A 21,387-nucleotide genomic window follows, 5' to 3' on the forward strand; every position below is an offset into this window, starting at 1 on the left:
CCAGCCGCCATTTGCCAGCAAGATATTGATGATGCCCAATATTGGGGGAGATTTGAGCTTCCCGTTCCTGGGCAAGCTCTCCTGGCAGGCCATCTTTTTCAGCTGTGAAAACAAGCTTAGACCTCTTTCTAGCCACGAGAATCTAAAAAGCAATAGTTATAGTTTATTCCACTACATTCCAAATAGGATAATGCATTCTCAATGTTTTTTAGTTTATGCTTGTATCTATAATGACTGCGGTTAGGTTTTGTTTTTGATTCCAGATGGTATGTTGCTCCCTGGTGCCAGGGTCTGGGATGTTACCGAGCCGCTGTCAATCATTGTGAAGGGAGGGAAGGATGAACTGTTGGAGGATGTGTGTAGAATATAACAACAAAGAGGAATGGGGTCCTGCAAGTAGCCTTCAGTGAGTTGGAGAAGAAATGAAGTAGGATCTCAAAGGCAGTAATGCCCAGATGCACTATGCATATAGAAAGAGAAGCATAGTGCAGCTGAATGCATGAATGATGGGGCAAGACTTTTGGTTGCTGGACATTAGGACCATTTCTGAGGGAAATGTGCTGTACAGTTCTCACGGACTGACCTCAAGAGGCTTGGAGCTAGGCTTCTCATGGGGCAGTTTGTTAGTGCTGTGGGGGAAGATTTGAAATAATTACAATCTATGCCAACTCTGCAATGTGATTGAAATGGGGGAGAAGGGGGCATGATTGGTCTGGGCAGTGGAGGAGGCTGCAGGGCTGCAGCGGGGGAGGCAGCGGGGCCGCATCCTGAGTGGTGTGGGGCTTATGATCTGCCATGGGCCCTGGCAATTGCAGTTGGGTGGGTGGGAGGTGCAGTGTTTGTGAGGCTGCCTGCAGCAGCAGGAGCCTGATACCTCACTGTCTGTCAGATCCTGCTGTTGAAATTGCACATGTAATATCTTCCTCTGCAGGCTGGTTGGCAAATTTAGCCCAGTCCAGTGTCCACACCAGCTAGATGCAGTTTATTCCATATTTTCAATGACTAAGTACATAAGATTGGGCATGGAAACTCACCCAAAAAAACAGACCAGGAACTCTCCCATTTTCATGCTAGCTGAAAACTTAGGATCAATCTCATAAAATTCTGCCCATTGTCTCTCCATGTTTTTCCTAACAAAATTCCCATCCACAATTCCCTGCATTGAACTTCATCTTCCACCTATCCACCCACTGCACCAACTTGTCCATGTCTACTCCATCCTTCTTACAGTTTACAATGATTCCAAGTTTTGTATTATCTGTAAACTTTGACATATCTAATCTCATCAGTATTCAAATCATTAACACATATCAGGAAAAGCAAGGGCCCCAATACCAACTCCCGAGGAACTCCATTGCATACCTTCCTCCAGTCCGAAAATATCCATTGACCATTACTCTCTGTTTTCAGTCAATTTTGTATCCATGTTGCTTTTGCCCTTATATTCCATAAGCTATAACTTTTCTCACACGCCTGTTGTGTGGCACGGTACTGAATGCGTCTTGAGAGTCCATGTACATCACATCAACAGCATCACCCTCATCTACCCTCTTTTGCCTCTTCAATAAACAGCAGCAAAGTCAGTTAGACATGATTTCCCCATTAGAAATCCATGCTGGCTCTTCCTAATGAACCCATATTTTTCCATGTGACCACTAATGCTGTCCTGATTAATTGTTTCTAGAAGCTTCCCAATACCGAAGCTAAACTGACTCGTCTATAATCTGGGTTTGTTTTTACTACCTTTTTCGAACAATTTTCCAGTCCTCTGGCCCCCTCCCCTGAGTCTATGGAAGACTGAAAGATTATGGCCAGCATCCTTGCAATTTCCACTCTCACTTCCTTAATTATCCTTGGATGCAACTCATCCGATCCTGGCTTCTTGTCAGTTTTAAGTGCTGGTGGCATGTCCAACAATTCCTCCTGTATTAATTTTGAACCCATCCAGTGACAGAGTTTCCTCTTCTATGGCTTGGCCACTTTCTGTGCTAAGTCATTCTGTAATTCTATAATTTGATTCTATGCATGCAGAGTGTGTTCAACATCTTCATCTAATTTGGGAAAAGTGTTTTCCCACTTGTTTTACAAATAGACTCGACAAAACACAGTATCAAAGTGCTTTGTAGGAACATAAATCAAACACGACTTAGCTGCATTGATGATTGAAAGGTTCACCAGACTATTCTTCGGATAAAAGAATGTCCTATTAAAATGTAACCAGCTAGGCCTATCAGCCGCAACATATATTTCATTAAAAGCACACAGTCACCATTAGAGATGAAACTCCCTGGACCCCCAATATAAATCATTGCATTGACTTTCTCTTAATGTTACAACAGCTTCCATCTAAGTGTGCGCCAGCAGACAAAATCAATATGTGTCAATGGTTAGCTTCAACTGAAACATTATTGTGCAGCGATTAGCAAAGATATTGGAATGGACAGTGGGATAGACAGACAATTCATCTCATCTGCACATGCAACCTTCAACTGATTAGAAACATTCTCACAATGAGCGCAGCATTTCGTTACCTGGCATTGGAAGGATTACGCAAAAAAGAAAGCCTACAGGATTTTTGTCCCATTCATTGTTCCCTGTTCACACTCCCTTCAGTTACCTCTTCCCTGTATCACTACATTCTGCACTCTCTCCTTTCCTTCTCTATGAATGGTATGCTTTGACTGTATAGCATGCAAGAAACAATACTTTTCAGTGTGACAATAATAAATCAAATGAAATCAAATGAAATCAAATCAAATATCCAGTGCAGCTAATGTTGCTTCCTTAACACAGCTTGTCAATTCACATCAAACCACTTTGGAACAAGCACAGTTACTATTTTCAGAAAAACAGAGTAGAACGTAACAAAAATGTGCTCCCTGGTGTGTCAGGGGATGTGAGTGAATGGTGTACCACATTTCCACTTTTTTTTCACCAATCAATCTTCCAAACTTTTTGGGCATCACTGCGTGGCCACTGCCTTCCCCCTTTCACTTTTACAATGCAGAGTAGTATTGGCAGCACTTACATGCAACCAGCACAGGCAAAATAAAATTCATGTAGCAATTTGGATAGTGCCGACTGTGATGTTTTGCACCCACAGTATCAGTTTTTTCCAGTTGCACATAAAATGGCTTACAACAGTAACGCTGCAGATAGGTATTAACTGGATGCTTAAAATTACATTGGCTAATTGTATGTACACTGTCCAAAAGAAATTAACTAATAGATGCTCAGTAACATCTATTTTAAACTGGCACAGCTTTATTATGTTACAGTTGAAAAACTGTTCTTTGCAACAGCTAAAATTGCAGCATTGTGAGGACAGTGTGGGTTACTGGACTCGGTAGTCACTGCCTCTTTTTTCCTCTATAAAGGGTGGGCAAAATTTGCTCGACTAACAAGGGCGTTGACAAACAGCCGAAGTGTCCTGCAGCAACTGACTCCGATGAACAAATCCGATGGGGTCCACAAACATTCACGTTTAGCGGAGGTAAGCATTGAATTCCACGTCTATACTTTGGCTCCATTTTTTTTCCTCAAAGCCTTCGATCCAACAAAAACAGAAAGTTTCTCAGGTGAAGGAACACAATCCTGCACTGGGATTGGCAGTCACATCATTTGATTTTGGCGAAGAATTCTTCATTCCTTACCAAAAAGCCAGTCATTTATCTGATACTATTTCAGCACTCAGGCCAAAACCTGGCTCACCTCCAGAAATCAGTTCCTCAGGTACAAATCTCGGAGGGGATGAGTGGGGTGGGGGGACTGAGAAGAGACAGGGACAGATATAGAGTGATCCTGATCTTTTCCCTTTCACTGTGGGCAGCCAGGTGGTACAGTGGTTTGCACTGATGCCTCACAGCGCCAGGGTCCCAAGTTCAATTCCAGCCTTGGGTGACTGTGTGGAGTTTTCACGTTCTCCCGTATCTGCGTGGGTTTCCTCTGGGTGGTCCTGTTTCCTCCCACAGTCCAAATATGTGTGGTTGAGATTGACTGGCTGTGCTAAATTGAGCCTAGTGTCAGGGAGACTAGAAGGGTAAATGTGTGGGGTTATGGGAGCGGGGCTTGGGTGGGACTGTGGTCAGTGCAGACTTGATGGGCTGAATGGCCACCTTCTGCACTGTAGGGATTCGATGATTCTGTTCCATGATTCTAACATCACTATGTGATTTCAGTGCACTTTCTGGGAAAGCTGCAGCTAGGGCAACACCTTACAGTGGTGCAGGATTGATGATTTTACTTAAATGAGATAGAATGTGTGCAGGGTGGGTGAGTGGGTTGTGGGGGGGAGGAGGGAGGTGGTGGAGATCAGAAAAAGAAAGATAGTTCTTTTCCTTATAACCTCCATTTAGAAAGTTTGCTGTGCGTCCCAACGCAATGTTGAGGCCTTGCAGAGTTTGAGGGCAGATTAAGTTCAGAAGTATTATGCTTTTTGATGCTATTAAGAAGTTTGGATAACGTGTTATGGCGATCAATTTTCCTGCATTTCAGGTTCTGCAGCTAGGATCCGACATCCTTCCTCAATATAAGCAGGAGGCTCCAAAGACTCCGCCGCACATCATCCTGCACTATTGTACGTTTAAAACGACCTGGGACTGGATCATCCTTATTTTAACCTTCTACACTGCAATTATGGTTCCTTATAACGTGTCTTTCAGAACAAAACAGAACAACATTGCTTGGCTAGTGCTGGACAGTGTGGTTGATGTGATATTCTTAGTGGATATTGTCTTAAATTTCCACACGACGTTTGTGGGTCCTGGAGGAGAAGTTATATCCGATCCCAAACTAATCAGAATGAACTACTTAAAAACCTGGTTTGTGATTGACCTGCTGTCCTGTCTGCCATATGACATCATCAATGCCTTTGAGAATGTGGATGAGGTAAGTCGATATATCTAAATTTATAACAGTGAAAGCAGCAGACATCTGCTTCCCGTAGTGCAGTGTTTAGAGCTGCGCTGTCAGTGTAAGGTTTGATTTGCGGCAAACCTTTGTAATGCAGCCCTGTTAGAACTAAATTAATGTTATTGATTTCACACAGTTCTTCTTGTACCTCCTACATCATGTATAGCAGAAGTTCAGGCACATTGGTGGCTTTTGCAAGACATTGCTTTGCAATTAAACCAAAAGGATGGTACCCTCTCCAGGAACCCGGGCAAGGAGTGCACAAAGAAGGGCGGCACGGTGGCACAGTGGTTAGCACCGCTGCCTGACAGTGCCAGGGACCCAGGTTCGATTCCAGCCTTGGGTGACTGCGTAGGTTTCCTCCGGGTGCTCCAGCTTCCTCCCACGTTCCAAAGATCTGCAGCTAGGGTGATTTGACCATGCTAATTTGCCCCTTAGTGTCCAGGGATGTGTAAGTTGGCTGGACTGGCCATGCTAAATTGCCCCTCAGTGACCATGGATGTGTAAGTAATGCGCAGGGTTACAGGATGGGGGTGGGGAGAGAGGGGCGAGGTGCAGACGTGATGAGCTGGATGGCCTCTTTCTGCACTGCAGGGATTTTATGGAAAAATAGGTATCTGCGATAAACTGAAGCACAAATGGAGGTGGAAAAGCAACTCGCTGATCAGATTTACAGGAAAAGCTCAGGAACACGCATGTTCTCCACTTAAAAATGTTACATTACAGTAACAGCATAGATCAAAAATTCAATCATCTATATAAATAGAGCAGTGCAAATGCTAAAATGGATGAATTTTCAGGTTGCAAGATGTGTTTCTGTGAAGTAAAAGTTGCAAGAGAAATGATTGCATATTAAAGATCTAAAAACAGTCAGCTGAAACACCTTGTTACTCTAGTTATTATCATTAGAGATAAAACACAAATACTGGATATCTGGAATACTAGAAGTGATTTACAGATTGCCAGAATCTGAAAGAGAGTGAAAGATCCTTTCCTTATAATTATCAAAATTAACTTGGAGTAGGACTGACAACAACAGCCGGTATTTTCTGCTTTTGTTAGAATAATAATTCTAACTTCTTAAAACCGACGTCAGAAACTGCTCCAGTGCAATTTGCTTTAGGTACCAGCTAAAATACCTTATTGATGTTCAAATAGGTCACCTCCTATGTAGGTTGCATCCTAGATGAAAGTCCTTTCCCTGGAACAAGTTGATTCGACTGTAGATTCACGGCATATATGTGGCATTGTCCTATGACCGACTTTAAAGCTTTTTTCAGGAAAGTTATTTCCCCTAATTTTTCATTCAGTCAACAGAGTGTAATGTGAGTGAGAATTTTATCGGACGTGAGTAATCCTGTCTAGCTGCTTCATCTGGCTTCTAGTGCAATATGTAAGGCTGCGTACGTGCATCCAGGATAAAGTTAGCACTGCTGCCTCACAGCGCCAGGGATCCAGGTTCAATTCTGGCCTCGGATGACTGTCTGTGTGCAGTTTACACATTCTCACCGTGTCTGCGTGTGTGGGTTTCCTCCGGGTGCTCCGGTTTCCTCCCACAATACAAAGATTGCAGGTTAGGTTGATTAACCATGCTAAATTGTCTCTCAGTGTTACAAGGTGGGTCAGTTCAGGGGGATTAATGGGGTAAATATGTGGAGTTATAGGGATGCTCTTTCAGATAGTCGGGGTAGACTCGATGGGCCCACCAGCCTGCTTCTGCACTGTAAGGATTCTATCATTCTATGATTCTTCTGTTAGTGGACTCACAGCAACTGAGACCCATGTTGATTTAAGGAAATTCTCCATCATCTTTTTTAGATCATGTGGAACAGTTTTAAGAGTACCTTTTCATCTTTAACACTCATTGTGCAGAGTATTGTGCACTGAGACCATCTGTCAGGAATTCAGATGGGGGCTGATTCAGGGTGGATAGAAAATCATGGGGATACCCTGTACTGAGATTTGGATGTGTATCTGCCAATGTGCAAAGCTCGATGCTACAACTCTAAGGATGAAAATTGACACTAACTTTTCATTAATTGACAAATTTAAAGGTGATCATGGGAATTCTCTGTGGTATGTTGAGCATTGTCGCCACATAAGTGCTTAATGAAATATCTGATATCCCAAAGCACAGCATGGAGATGCAGATAAGAGATGTGAACACTATTAACAAAATCAGAACTAAAGGGCACAGCCTCAAGATCAGGGTGGCGCAGATTAGATCAGAGTTGAGGAGGAACTTCTTCACTCAAAGGGTGGTGAATCTCTGGAATTCTCTGCCTGTTGAAGTGGTGGAGGCTACCTCGCTAAATGTATTTAAGTCACGGGTAGATAGGTTTTTGATAGACAAGGGAATTAAGGGTTATGGGGAGAGAGCGGGAAAGTGGAACTGATCCAATTCAGATCAGCCATGATCTTATTGAACGGCGGGGCAGGCTCGAAGGGCTAGATGGCCTACTCCTGCTCCTATTTCTTATGTTCTTATGTTCTTAAAAGTACTCACCTCTGAAGAAGATACTAAAAAGAGAGATTTGCATATATATAGTACCTTTCATGATCTCAGGGCATCCTAAAGTCTGTCGCAATTAATGTTTTACTTTGAAATTTAATAACTGTTGTAATGTAGGAAAATTGGTGGCTAATATGCACACAAAGCAAGCTCCAACCAACAGCAATGTGATAATGGCCAGATATCTTTTTAAGTGATGTTGACAGTGAGGTAAATATTGGCCAAGACATTGAAAACAACACCCCTTTCCTTTGAAATAATCCCATGGGAACTTCTCCACCTGTGAGAACAAATAGGGCCTCATCCAAAAGACAGGCTGGGATGTGGGTGCCAAATCTCGCAAGGGGCCAAAAGTAAGAACCTTGCTGGCAAAATCTTGTGACGCAATCTCATGCCAGTGAAATGATGTAGTTCACAGCCAGGAAGATCGTGGAATTAACTTAAATGCATTACCATGTCGCTAGTGGGCTTTCCTAATGTATCATCCTCCAACATTCTGATCTCCCCGTCGCCAATACGATATCACATCAGCGAGGTTCACTACAGGTCTGGAACAAATATGAACCAAGTGAAGAGACAGGAGGCGTACAGGTAAGTGCCGTGCTAGGGGAGAGAGGAACATATCCGGGTAGTACTCTGGCACTGGCCTGGGCACTCTCCCTGGCATTGCCTCCCAGAGCAGTGCCAGATGGCCATGCCAGGGCACTGTTGGGGACATTTCCTCTAGAAAGGGTACATGGTGGGGGTTCCTATGTACTTGGGGCTGTAGTTGATCAGAGGACTCCAACAAATGCAAAATGTGTTTGCGAGTTGGACATAGTGGGGTGGATTTCCAAGAGTGCCACTGGTTAAAAAAGGGTTCATATTAACCTCTAAATTGAGTGGGTTTGAATCAGATGAAAATGTCAAACACAAACTCAACTGATCTGAAATTTGCCTATCTGCTTTTAACTATTGCTGGATCCTTACTGATATATTTCAATCAGGTTGTGTGCCACAGATTTTACCTGCCTTCCAGCTTTAATGCTGGTCAACCTGGTTTTCCAAGTCTCAGGAAACCAGGCTGAAGGGAAGCAAGGAGAGTTGAATGGAACTGGGTTTTTCCAGCTCTGTTCCTGGGCTAGAAAGGGTAGGAGTTCTTCACCTAGAATCCAAAGCTTCCCTTCTCACCTCCTCTGATTACACCCTCCCAAAATGTTCATGTCTTAATATCCCCCTTCAATGCCTTTGACTTCGCAACACACACTTTCTCCAGGTTCTTCCATCCATCCCATTATCTTCCCAAGGTAATTTCAAATTTCCTCTGCTATTCGCAGTCTTCCTGATAACACCCACACTCCCTCACCTCTCTGCCATCACTCCAAAGACCGTTGCAATTTACCTTCTGCCCATTCCTTGGCCTTTCTGAATTCCTCAAAGTCCTGGCCTCCAAGATCTCCATCTCCCTCCCCGAGCTTATTGCTGTGCAGGAAGCAGAGGGAACAATTCAGAGGCTTAGAGTTAAAAGCCCACTGTCCTTGTGGAAATCGGGACTTTCTGCTTTCCTGGCCTTAATCTGACTACTCCACACCTGGATCAAGTTCAACATGTCACCCGAGGAGAGCGCTTGGAGAACATTTGGGCAAGGAGGATTCCATGAAATTTATGCACTTCGCCCAATTTTGCTTTGAGTTAAATTTATCAGAGCAAAATTGGGTAGGCTTTGTCACAGGTAATCTTTCTTTCTATCTTGGGAAATTTATATTGTATATCCTGGGTTGTACAAATAGAACTCACCCTAGCGTTTAACCATGATTCTGCTTCGTTCAATAATGATGTTAGTCACCGCTCACAAGCATCTGACCCTCTTTTCCAAAAGGTTAAAGACTCTGACCTGGGCAATGTAAAATAGAAGGAATGTGTAAATACTTAACATGCGCAACAGGAGTTATTTGCTTATCACCATTCCAAACGCCAGCCTCAGGATTCCTATCAAGTCTGGTAGCTATGAGGTGGAGATATTGGCATTAGCCTGGGGTAGGCACAGAAAGAATTTCTCACCACACCAGGTTGAAGTCCAACAGGTTTATTTGGATTCACACGCTTTCGGAGCATTGCTCCTTCATTAGGTGACTCACCTGGTGAAAGAGCAGCACTCTGAAAGCTTGTGATTCCAAATAAACTTGTTAGACTTCAACCTGGTGTTGTGAGACTTTTTGCTGTAGTCTGGTGGCTGCCACTGAGCCCCCAAAACCCTTAAACTCCTTCTTTATTACTATTTTTTGATGACTTCTAATCTCCTTCTTCGCTAAAACATTAGATGCACAATTTATATGGACAGGCTTCTGTTCGTGAGTATTCCGTGTGGAAATGTTAGAAGATGGCGCAGACGTTAAAACCACATCACTGTTGCCACATTACAACGTTGCCAGGGAATTGGCTGTATGTTAAAGATTCATTCAAAGGGCAAGGTTTTTCAGACCACTTCACTCAATCTTAAAAAAAAATCTGCCCCCATTCAAATATTCAGGAATCTTTGAGATAAGTTATGTTTTCTGCTGCTGTATTTTCCCTGGCAGTTCCAAAAATAAAGCATAAGGATCAGCCCTTATATAAGGATTTTGGAGGAAGCTAAAACTGAGAGAGATTTAAGATGGATCTTTGTCGATCCACTGGCGTATTTCACACCTGTGCCTTCAGTTAAAGGTGCTCAATGCTTTGTTGGGGGACAAGGACTTTTTAAAAATTTATTCTTTTTACGGGATGCGGGCATCGCTCGCTGGGCCAGCATTTATTACCCTCCATGTCAGGGCACAGTTGGGAGTAACCACATTGCTGTTGGTCTGAAGCACATGTAGGCCAGACCAGGTAAGGACGGCAGATTTCCTTCCCCGAAGGGTATTAGTGAACCAGATGGGCTTTTACGATAATTGACAATGGTTTTATGGTGATCATTAGACTTTTAATTCCAGATTTTCTTTTACTGTATTCAAATTTCACCATTTGCGGTGGTGAGATTTGAACCTGGGTTGTCCAGAGCATTACGCTACTTTTGTGATAATAACACGACGCCACTGCTTCCCTGGTGGAGCAATTCATGGGGAAGGCTGCATTAGGATGACTAACGGTGAAGCAGAGTGTGCCTTGGCGGCACTTCATGGAGCAAAGATAATAGTTTGCCAGCACAGTCTGATCAACTGTGCCTGCAAAATGCCACCGACCATATTCCGTGGCTCTCACACATCTACCTGTCAATGTCTGTGAGGGATTGAATCCAGAGAGCAGTGAGCCAGACGTAGAGCTGTGTCACTGCTGCAGGGAAGCCAGCCAATATGCAGCTTCGGGTTAACTCTGCTAGTGACAGCACCAATTGGCCGTGGCCTCAAACATCTCTTCACCTCCTTCCAAACGTGCCACAAGTCTGCCTGGGAGGATAGCGTCGACTTTGTTCAGCAGCTTAGGTCTGGGCTGCAGATTCTTTCACATGCTTCTAGATTAGATTTCGATTCAACCTCGCTATTTCCTCTCTGGGCATAAAAGCCGACAGTTTTGTTTTAAGTTGTTTTAAAAGGTTTGAAGAATTTTCCAACAGGCACGTGCCTTCAGGTCTCCCTACCTGCTTTAAATCGCAGCTGAGTTGCAATTTTCCCATTCCTTCTGCCTGCTCCCTCCAGTAGGTTATTGCTTTGCGGAGCTTCCTAATTATGCTTGGTGCTGTGAGTAATTATGCTGATGAGTTCACCATAGAAAATCGCATGTTGTGCAAGTATTGTTCCTCATCCATGGAAATTAAAAATGTCCAAAGCTACTTATGTCCAAGTGCTGACGGTGAGAATTGTTACGCTGTTGCTGAGCTTTGCACTTGTTTCTAGACACTCGGGAGCAAATTGCACCCTCGCTGGAAAATCAAAGCCATGGCCTGCTCTCCTCCTTTTGCCACCAGCTGTGTGTGTGCTTTTTTAAGAATCTATAGTTTTAAGTTTATTTGTCAGCATCATTAGTAGGCCTACATTAACACTGCAGTTAAGTTACTATGAAAATCCCCTAGTCGCCACATTCCGAGGGAAATTTAACATGGCTAATGCACCTAACCAGCATGTCTTTTGGACTATGGGAGGAAACCAGAGCACCCGGAGGAAATCTGCACAGGGAGAACGTGCAGACTCCGTGCAGACAGTGACCCAAGCTGGGAATCGAACTCGGATCCTTGGTACTGTGAAGCAGCGGTGCTAACTATGTGCCACCGTGCCACTGACCAGGTGTAAGGTAAGCAAGTGTTAGTCTCCACGTTTACTTGGTTCTAAACCAGGGAGGGTAGGCGCAGTAAGTAGCCTAACCTTAATCAGGCTTTCATTCTGAATGATTGGTTTTGAGAGGCAGTTCTACTGTACTGCCTCTCAAAAAGGAACAAAAAAGGTAAATGTTGCGAAGGATAACAGGATGCTGAAGAACATGATATGAATATTTTTCAAGTAATAAATAGTATAATGTGATAGCAGGTGCACTACTCACAGTGAATGGTGTTGTCAGGAGTTATGTGATTGAATCGCAGTAACAGATAAAGGTTACTGCACTGACTGGAGCTCCCAGCAGCCAGCTGACACAAGTGATAAGACTCAGACATTGACATGATGGCACTATCTAGCTATTCGTGCGACAAACAGAATCTTACAGGAGGCTATTGCAATTTTCTCTGAAGATAGCCATTTTGCACTTTAATAACCAACGATGTACATTGTATGAATATGCAGTAACGGTAGACAGAATCCCAGATGCCATTTTGCAATATTCCTGAAACTTTAATTATTAAGACAATGCTGGTCCCGATAACAAAACTGTGACAAGTTCTGACCTGCATTAGAAACATATCTTATGCACAAAAATCATGCTGTATGATGTACTTGTAATGGTGTGTACAAGAAATTGCCCCATGTACTATTTTAATATGTTAATGCCTTCATTGAAGCAGGAAGTAGATCATGTTTCTGCTGATATTTTGCACATCGTGAGTTTGGAAATGCAACTGGCGCCAGAGCACAAATGGGCAGAATTGCACAGGCTGGCTGGTGTACATCCTGTCTGATGTTCAGTTCTATCAAAATCACTGGCACTGAACTGTTTTCACCTTTGCCTCCTATGAACTTAGGGCCCCTCATGACTAGATTGGGGGGAGAAGAATAATGCTAGATCAATCCAAGCACTGCCCATGCAAATGAAAGTAACTATTGGAATTCTTCCCTGGTTCAATTCTGGCCTTGGGTCACTGTGTGGAGTTTGCATTGTTCTCCCAGTATCTGCCTGGGTTTTCCCAGGGTGTTCCGATTTCCTCCCACATTCCAAAGATGTGCGGGTTAGGTGGATTGGCCATGCTAAATTGCCCCTTAGTGTCAGGGGGGCTAGCAGGGTAAATATGTGGGGTTGCGGGTATAGGACCTGCAGGGGATTGTTGTCGGTACAGACTCAATGAGCCAAATGACCTCCTTCTGCACTGTAGGGATGCGATGATTCTAAATATAATTTTAATTTGATTTTGTTAATCAAATCATTACATCAAGAGCTAGCTGAGCTCTTGATGTAACGAACTGGATGCAAACTCCAAAAAGATGCACTGATATGTTTTTGTAAAAAAGTATTTTTGTTGGAGAAAAGAAATCTAAATTTAGATTTTGGCTTCAGAGCGGTAAAGCTTTTGCTTTGTTGCTCTCAATTACCATTTTTAGTCTTTCAAGGCATGAACTGCCATTTGCAGATGTTAATGTTATTATTTTATGTGGCCAATTATATTAAATTTAGCCTTCTCCATATTCTCAAATCTTTTCCCCTGCAGCAACTAATTAAGCTAAGTACTTACCATATTTCCTGATCCCTGACATATAAAAACCTTCAGACTGCAGGCTGTGTGGAGTTGTTTTGTCAATGCTGATTTTGATGGATTTTGCATTAAAATGAATTAGCAGACATTAAGTTGATGGCTTTATGATACTACTTGTTTTTCCATGATTAAAAGTGGCTGCAATCGAATGCTCCTCATTGTGAAACTAAGGGTTACAGAGCAGCTGTTAAGGATTTTGAAACCCGTGCCGATACCATTAGATTAAATATCAGAGTACACCAGGAGAATGAACACTGACTTAAAGTAAGGATTAAAAATTTAAATTTGACAAGTTCCTCTTTTCAGCGACGTCCCATGATTCGCATAACCCTCTTATCGTGCACACTGCTGAAGTTCAGTGTTTTGAACTAAGGAGCTTAAATGTTTATCGATGTAGATTGTCACAAGTTGGCTGCTGGTTTCAAAAGGTAGTCTCGGGTACCGTTCAGTGTGCATAGCAAATCAAACGTGATACATATTTAACAGTTTTAAATGGTTCTCCTTTCAGCCACAGAGAAGTCTACTTGCCACTAATTATTTGCAGTAATGAAAAGTTATTTTAGTCGACAGGTGTCAAGCTTACAGTGCAATTTGTAGATTTTATTCATAATGAAATTCCTGGGCATCTTGGGGCTGGCAGACAAATATCTACAGAAAAGCAAGTAACCCAAAATAAATTGGATAATGTTTCCGTTCTCACCTTCTCAGAAGATAGAGCAATTATTTCTGACGTTATTGTCGATTGCTGTCTTGGGTTACAGCAAAATTTGAAAATGATTGAATCATATAATTTTGCCCTTGATTAGATTAGTCTGTCATAAAATATTCAATTCGGACGAGACCATTTTATATTCAGTCATGGCATTAAGATAATCAACTGTACAAGATGATCTTCTTATAATTTGTATTCTTTAACAGAAGCATGATTTGACCAGTTTGATATTATTTTCCATTAATAGGACATTGGCAATGGTTTCATCTGCCATAATTTAGGAGAAACAAAAAACTTAGAAGTTTATTTATAAGTGTCACAAGTAGCCTTACATTAACACTGCAAAGAAGTTACTGTGAAAATCCCATAGTCGCCATACTCCGGCGTCTGTTCGTGTACACCGACAGAGAACTTAGCAAGGGCAATTTTCCTAAAATGCACATCTTTGGACTGTGGGAGGAAACTGGAGCACTCGGAGGAAACCCACACAGACAGGGGGAGAATTTGCAAACTCCACAGACATTGACCCAAGCTAGGAATCAAACCCAGGTCTCTGGTGGTGTGAAGCAGCAGTGCTAACTACTGTGCCACCATGCTTGTAATTTCAATTTTGTGGAATCAAAGTTGGAATAGAAACTGAGCCAGCAGGACGCGTGCATTGGTGAAAAACTAGTGAAAACTCCACTGCGGCCATTTCCAGGGGACCCAACAGGTGGGATTTCCTGGCCATTCCACCAGTGGTAACTTTTAGTCCTGCTGATGCTGGCCCCTTGTTGCAAGCTGCCCGGCAGTGCGAGTGCGATAAAAGGAAACCCCATTGATTGCGGTGAGACTGGAAGGTCTGGCCAATGTCAGGCCACCTCTGCTGTCGCAAAACATATCGCAGAGGGTGTGGAAAATCCCACCTTTATCCCAATTCAGACATCTACCTGATTAACGTCAGGTTTCCCAGCCCCCTGGTATCCTGCTGGAGGGTGGATGTTTCACCTCTGACAGCTGCGGGCCAACCAGGGGCTGGCTGCTCCTCAGTACTGGCAGTGTCACAGGGAACAGTGGCCACTGTCTGTATTGCAGTGTGGTCTATATGAGGGAGCATTGCTGGAACCTCAGGACAAAAGTTCAGAGGAGGCGGGGGGTGGGGGTTGGGGGGGAAATGGTCGGGGTTCACCGGGACCAGGTGGCTTTGGATATCCTGTCATCTTCCTGCCCCTGGCCATTAAATTCCACCCAGTGAGTGTCAGTGAGAACATGCAGCATACAATGTCACCAAATAGTTCTCAGATTCTGTGAGAACCACTTTTGCCTTTTGAAGAAAGTAGTGTTCAGAGAATTTAATGAAAGAGAAGATTCCTACATCACCGCACCCCCCCCATTCAAATAAAACACATCATTCCCTTTTTTTGAAAAATCTGCTTTTCTACACTCCTGTGATTAATTCAATTTATTTAAGTAATTTAATAATGCTGTTACGATAATTCAGTGAGTCAATGGTACATTTCTAATAGGATAAAGCTCGGATTATCAGAGACAATTATTGAAAAGCTCCTTATCGGTCATGATTATTGAATACTCGAGGAATCGTGTCTTGCTCAGACATTACTTAGCACATGTAGGTAAGGGATTTAAAGCTACATGTTAAAATTTTGTTTATTTCCTCTGAGCTTATCAACTTATTTATTGTCAAGTCAGCACGAGTGTGCAACAAGGGCATTACTTGCTTGTGGCGACAGCATTATTTTACATGGTTAGAAAAATGCATTAAAGTAGTTTGACAGGAAAGTTACAATAATCTCTTTAGCCATTTTTCTTTCTCTGGGTGAAGTGTGCTCCCTGCTCTGCACGTTGTCAGCTGCAATCAATATACAATGAAGTCCCTATTTCTGTGAGCCTGCTTTATTTACAGTAAATACTGCGACAGACTCATGGTACAAGGAAAAGACCTTGTCAGATCTTACATTAAGTCAAAATCCACTGCTCGGCATTAAGCTTAATTCTACTTGTAATTCTAAAGATTACTCTCTCAGTGCTGTTTGCCAGTGGGCTCGGGCCATGGACATGAAGTAAAAGAAACACTTTGCTGCAACCTTGTGGAGGACTTGCTGCAGTCTGGGCCATGCCTCATCATAACCCAATATTTTGCCGGAACTTGCATGTAATAATTAACAATCGGGGCGGCATGGTGGCACAATGGTTAGCACGGCTGCCTCACAGTGCCAGGAACCCAGGTTCGAATCCCGGCTTGGGTCACTGTCTATGCGGAGTCTGTATATTCTCCTTGCGTGAGTTTCCTCCAGGTGCTCTGGTTTCCCCCCATAGTCCAAAGATGTGTGGGTTAGGTGAATGGGCCATGCTAAATTGCCCCTTGGTGTCAGGGGAACTAGCAGGGATAGGGCCTGGGTGAGATTGTGGTTGGTGCAGACTCAATGGGCCAAATAGCCTCCTTCTGCACTGTAGGGATTCTATGAAGTGTCGAAGTTTCCAAAACTTCCCGTCCAAAGTAATGAAAAATTAGAAAATGCACTCAGGTTTAAGTGACTCAAAAATCCTGAATTACTTATGACCAGTCTGCAATTACATGAGTGAATAAATCTTTGTTTTATACATGGGATCAGAAGATTATCCAGCATTTTGATCGTTTTCTATGTGTGGAATCATCTTCTGTGATTCTTTAAAGCTTTCAATGAAAGCTGTAAATCAGTGGCCGTGATTATTATTCTGTCCCAGTGGCTCAGAGTTGCATAAACCATCCATGGGTCCAATTTTTACTTTTTGCAAGTGAATAGGTTTTGTGTTAATTAAAATCAGGCCTTGGCAATGGTTACCTCATTAAATAGACATCAAAAATCGATGTTGATGATCTAAACAAGAATGTCTGAATATATTGAGCAGAAGAGTGGGCCTAAGTGGATAGCTCTTACAAAAAGCTGTGATGCGCATGGTGGGCTGAATGGCCATTTTCCTGTGATGTGTGATTTATGTAGGCAGAGTTTTGCAGGGACGGCACAAGTCCCAGCAAGAGATGGCCACACTGAGGCAGCCAGCATGACCCGGGGAGGCATATTCCCTGTAGTGACCAATTAAGCATCCACCACCAGAGTGTAAGAGGTGTATGTCCCTGTTTATCCTTATTGTTTGCTGTCACTGAATTGAGATGATAATGCAGTATCCTTACATAGCATCAATCTGATTTTGATATTGACATGATTTGAAGATTAAGCCCAGATAGTATAGCCTGCCTCTCTGTGTTGAGGTTTGGCCTGTTTATTTGCAGCATTTATATGCATGGATTTTGGGGTTTTATGTTTAATAAATGTCGAGTTGGAGGGGCTTCTAGTCCTACAGGAGCCATCGTTCCAATTACAGTTGGCAGCCTGCCAGTCCAATCAGAGGACCAGCAGCGCATCAGCCTTCACAATGCCATGAGAAGTGGTGGCTAGTGTGAGGCCACAACTGCATGGGGAGAGCACGTCAATATTCAGGCACCCTCAATTATGTTTTAATTCAGTTTATGGGATGTGAGTGTCGCTGGCTGGGCCAGCATTTATTGCCCGTCTCTTGCTGCCCTCCATTTCAGAGGGCATTTGAGCGTCAACTGCATTGCTGTGGATCTGGAGTCACAAGTAGACCAGAGCAAGTAAGGATGGCAAAATTCCTTCCCTAAAGGGCATTAATAAACCAGATGGATCTTTTTCACCATCTGCCTTGGCAGATCTTGCACTGGGTCCCTGAATTATTTGTCCAATGACAATACCACAACTCCAGTGGGGTTGGGAAATGCTAGGACTGGGTAGACACACTCTAGTGATTATCAACTTGGTGGGGGATAGAATGGGAAGATCTCAGCACAAAATGTCCACCAAAGTGGCAAGTGGCCTTTAACTGGATACTTGAATGGCCCAACTGAGTTCCTAAGTGATAGCCAATCTGCCAGCTTTTCCATTATCGGTAAAATCGCAGGAAGACATTGCCATGCCTTCCCCCCGACCCGCAACCCACACATCAAATGTAATGATGTCTTCACAATCTACTGATTGACAGAGGACCTTAATAGTATCAAATGGTGTGGATTAGGTAGAAGCTTGAGCATTTTATTAGAAGTATACATGAAGCAATTCATATGTTCAAATGGTCTGTGGATAGGCATATGGATAACATTGGAATAGTTTAGGTTAGAGGGTCATTGGATTGATTCCACTGGTCGGCACAACATCGAGGGCCGAAGGGCCTGTACTGCGCTGTAATGTTCTATGTTCTATGTAACGTGACAATAATTTAGTGGTAGAAAATGCAGCATTTTGCACGTGTCCAAATATGGAAGTGACTACACTTAAACAGAAATAGCATTGTTTGTGGAAGGAGCAATTTTTTGCTCCTGGAATGAATAAGAATGAGAGGCAGTGCGTACATATTCAGCAACAACACTGCTCATACCATCAAGATTCTAGTCATATTCATTGCCCAAGGGATGTTAATTAAAAAACAATAGATGTCTAACTATAAAGAACAGTGGAGTAAAATGAAATGTAAGATTAACAATGTGAGCAGTATGTTAGTGGATATGGATTCAGTTTTGATTGGCCATGCCCTAATGATGTTATTATTTTAGTTCCCAGAGCTAGTTTCATGGGTTTCTGAATTCTGTCACCTGCTGATCAGAACACCCTCGTGCCCACAGCAGGATATCGCTTTTGCAGTTTAGATTATGTGGAAAGGTGGACCTGGTCAAATCATAACATTGTGGTATGAATCATTAAGTACATCAATATTACAAATGCATCACAAATCCAGTAATATGAACCATGCAGATCAATATGTAATTGCTCACAGGTGGCACGGTGGCACAGTGGTGAGCACTGCTGCCTCCCAGCACCAGTGATCCAGGTTCAATTCCCAGCTTGGGTCACTGTGCGGAACCTGCATGTTCTCCCCGCGTCTGTGTGGGTTTCCTCCAGGTGCCCCGGTTTCCTCCCACAGTCTGAAAGATGTGTTGGCCATTCTAAATTGTCCCTCAGTGTACCTGAACAGATGCTGGAGTATGGCCACAAGGGGCTTTTCACAGTAACTTCATTGGCGTGTTAAAGGAAGCCTACTTGTGACACTAATAATAAATTAAATAAATAAACAAATGTTAATTCTAGAACACAAGTCCTTTTTTAAAGAAATCATTCGTGGAACATGGGTGTTACTGGCTGGCAGCATTTATTGCCCATCCCTAGTTGCCTTTGGAGGGCAGTTGAGTATCAGTCACATTGCTGTGACTCTGAAGTCGCATATAGGCCAGACCGTAAGGATGGCAGATTTCCTTCCCTAAAGGTCATAAGTGAACTAGGTTGTTTTCTTCTGACAATTGACAATGGTTTCATCTTAATCAGTAGATTCTTAATTCTAGATTTTTTTTATTGAATTCATATTCCACAATCTGCTGGGGACCCAGGTCCCCAGAACATTAGCTGGATTAATAATCTAGCAATAATACCACAAGGCTATTGCCTATCCCTTTTATGTTTTTATATTGGTTTTGTTTATATTTGGCTGGTATAATGCTGTTTACAAAGGGGGTTACTATCTACAAAGGGGAAAGAATTCGATAACTACAGTGCTGGACTAAAACTGTTTGAAATTGTAAATCAAGTGATATGTGGAGCATTGGTTTGCTGTAAATGAAACCCAGCTGGGTCACTAATGTCCTTTAAGGATGCACTAACTTCCTGAACTACATGTGGTGCTACTGATAGAATGTGGTTGATTACTAATGCCCACAGGGAAACCAGACAATAAATATAATTGTGTCAGTATTACCCACATTCCAGGAATGAATAAATCAATGTCAGTAAAGCTGGAAGTAAATATTCTTTGAACTATTTGTTGGCTGTGGATCCATTCTCTTTCAGAGCTTGAATGGGAAGTTCTTTTCTGAGTTCAAACTGTAAATACAAATCTTCAGATCAATTTTAACTTGATTCCCTTTTGTCAATTGTCAGCAGGGACTGAGATTACAAAGCAGCAACATCTTTGATATCAGTGTAAAAGTATCCAGATTAATACAGCAGTGGATCCACTACTGGATGTTGAGTTTTAGTACAGTTTGTTTGACAATAATTGAAACATACTAAACATACATATAAAAAATTGGAATTAGGAGCAGGAATAGGTCGTTTGGCTTCTTGAGTCTGCTCCGCTGTTTGATAAAATCATGGCTGATCTGATTGTGGCCTCTTCACCATTTTTCCGTCTATCCTTATAACTTTTGACTCTCTTGTTAATCAAGAAATTATTAATTCAGCTTTCAAAATAGTCAATGACCTTGCCTCCACTGCTCTCTAGGGAACAGAATTCCACAATTAATGACCTTCTGAGAAAAAGAAATTCCCATCTCCATCTCAAATGAGAAACCCCTAATTTGTAAACTGTGTCCCCTGGTTCTAGACTCTCCCACAAGAGAACATCCTCTCAGCAACCACACTGTCAAGGTTTGTCAGGATCTTCTGTGCTTCAATAAGATTATCCATTGAAAACAGACCCAATCTGTCCAACCTTTCCTCATAAAATAATCCCTTCATCCCAGGAATCACTCAAGTGGATCTTTTCTGAACTGCTTCAAATACAATTAAATCCTCTCCTAAGTAAGGACATGATAACTCTACCTAATATTCCAGATGTGGTCTCATCAGCACCCTACACAATTGTAATAAAACTTCCTTACTGTTACCATAGAATCCCTACAGCGTAGAAGGAAGCCATTTAGCCTAAACAGCCTGCACCGACAACAATCCCACCCAGGCCCTAACCCCGCAACCCCACACATGTATCCCAGTAATCCCCATGACACAACAGAACAATTTAACATGGCCAGATGACCGAACCTGCACATTTTTGGACTATGGGAGGAAACTAGAGCACCCAAGGAAACCCACGTAGATGCGGGGAGAATGCACAAATCCACACAGTCACCCAAGCCGGGAATCAAACCCGGGTCTCTCGCTCTCTGAGGCAGCAGTGCTAATCACTATGCCATCATGTCATCTCCATTCACCTTCCAATAAACAACATTCCATTTGCTTTCCTAATCATTTGCCCGCATACTAACCTTTTGTGATTCATAGACCAAGACACCTAAAACCCTCTGTATGGCTGAGTTCTGTAATCTCTCTCCATTTAAGTTACAAAATTGTTTTCCCATTCTTCCTGTGAAAATGGACAATTCACATCATATGCCATCTGCCAATTCTTTTCCCACTCACTTTGCCTATATATATACCTTTGCAGACTCTGTCCTCTTCATAACTTACTTTCCTACCTATCTTTGCATTATCATCGAATTTAAATTTGGTCGCGTCATCCAAGTCACTGATCTAGATTGTAACTGGTTGAAGCCGCAGCACTGGTCTATGTGGCACTCCA

At 42.7% G+C, this 21,387-nt stretch overlaps 1 protein-coding gene across 2 annotated transcripts in view; it reads left to right on the plus strand.

Annotated features, from left to right (window-relative positions):
- The window catches only part of LOC145352483 (voltage-gated delayed rectifier potassium channel KCNH5), a 302,642-nt gene that overhangs the window by 109,693 nt on the left and 171,562 nt on the right, over window positions 1–21,387 (plus strand). For both annotated transcript variants that reach the window (XM_080202395.1, XM_080202397.1), the window contains exons 5-6: window positions 3,378–3,493; window positions 4,495–4,887. In XM_080202395.1, coding sequence (XP_080058521.1) covers window positions 3,378–3,493; window positions 4,495–4,887 — 509 coding nt within the window. The remainder of the gene's footprint in view (window positions 1–3,377; window positions 3,494–4,494; window positions 4,888–21,387) is intronic.

This window comes from Carcharhinus amblyrhynchos, chromosome 14 (genome assembly GCF_965287045.1).
Source record: "Carcharhinus amblyrhynchos chromosome 14, sCarAmb.v2.hapA, whole genome shotgun sequence".
Taxonomy (NCBI): domain Eukaryota; kingdom Metazoa; phylum Chordata; class Chondrichthyes; order Carcharhiniformes; family Carcharhinidae; genus Carcharhinus; species Carcharhinus amblyrhynchos.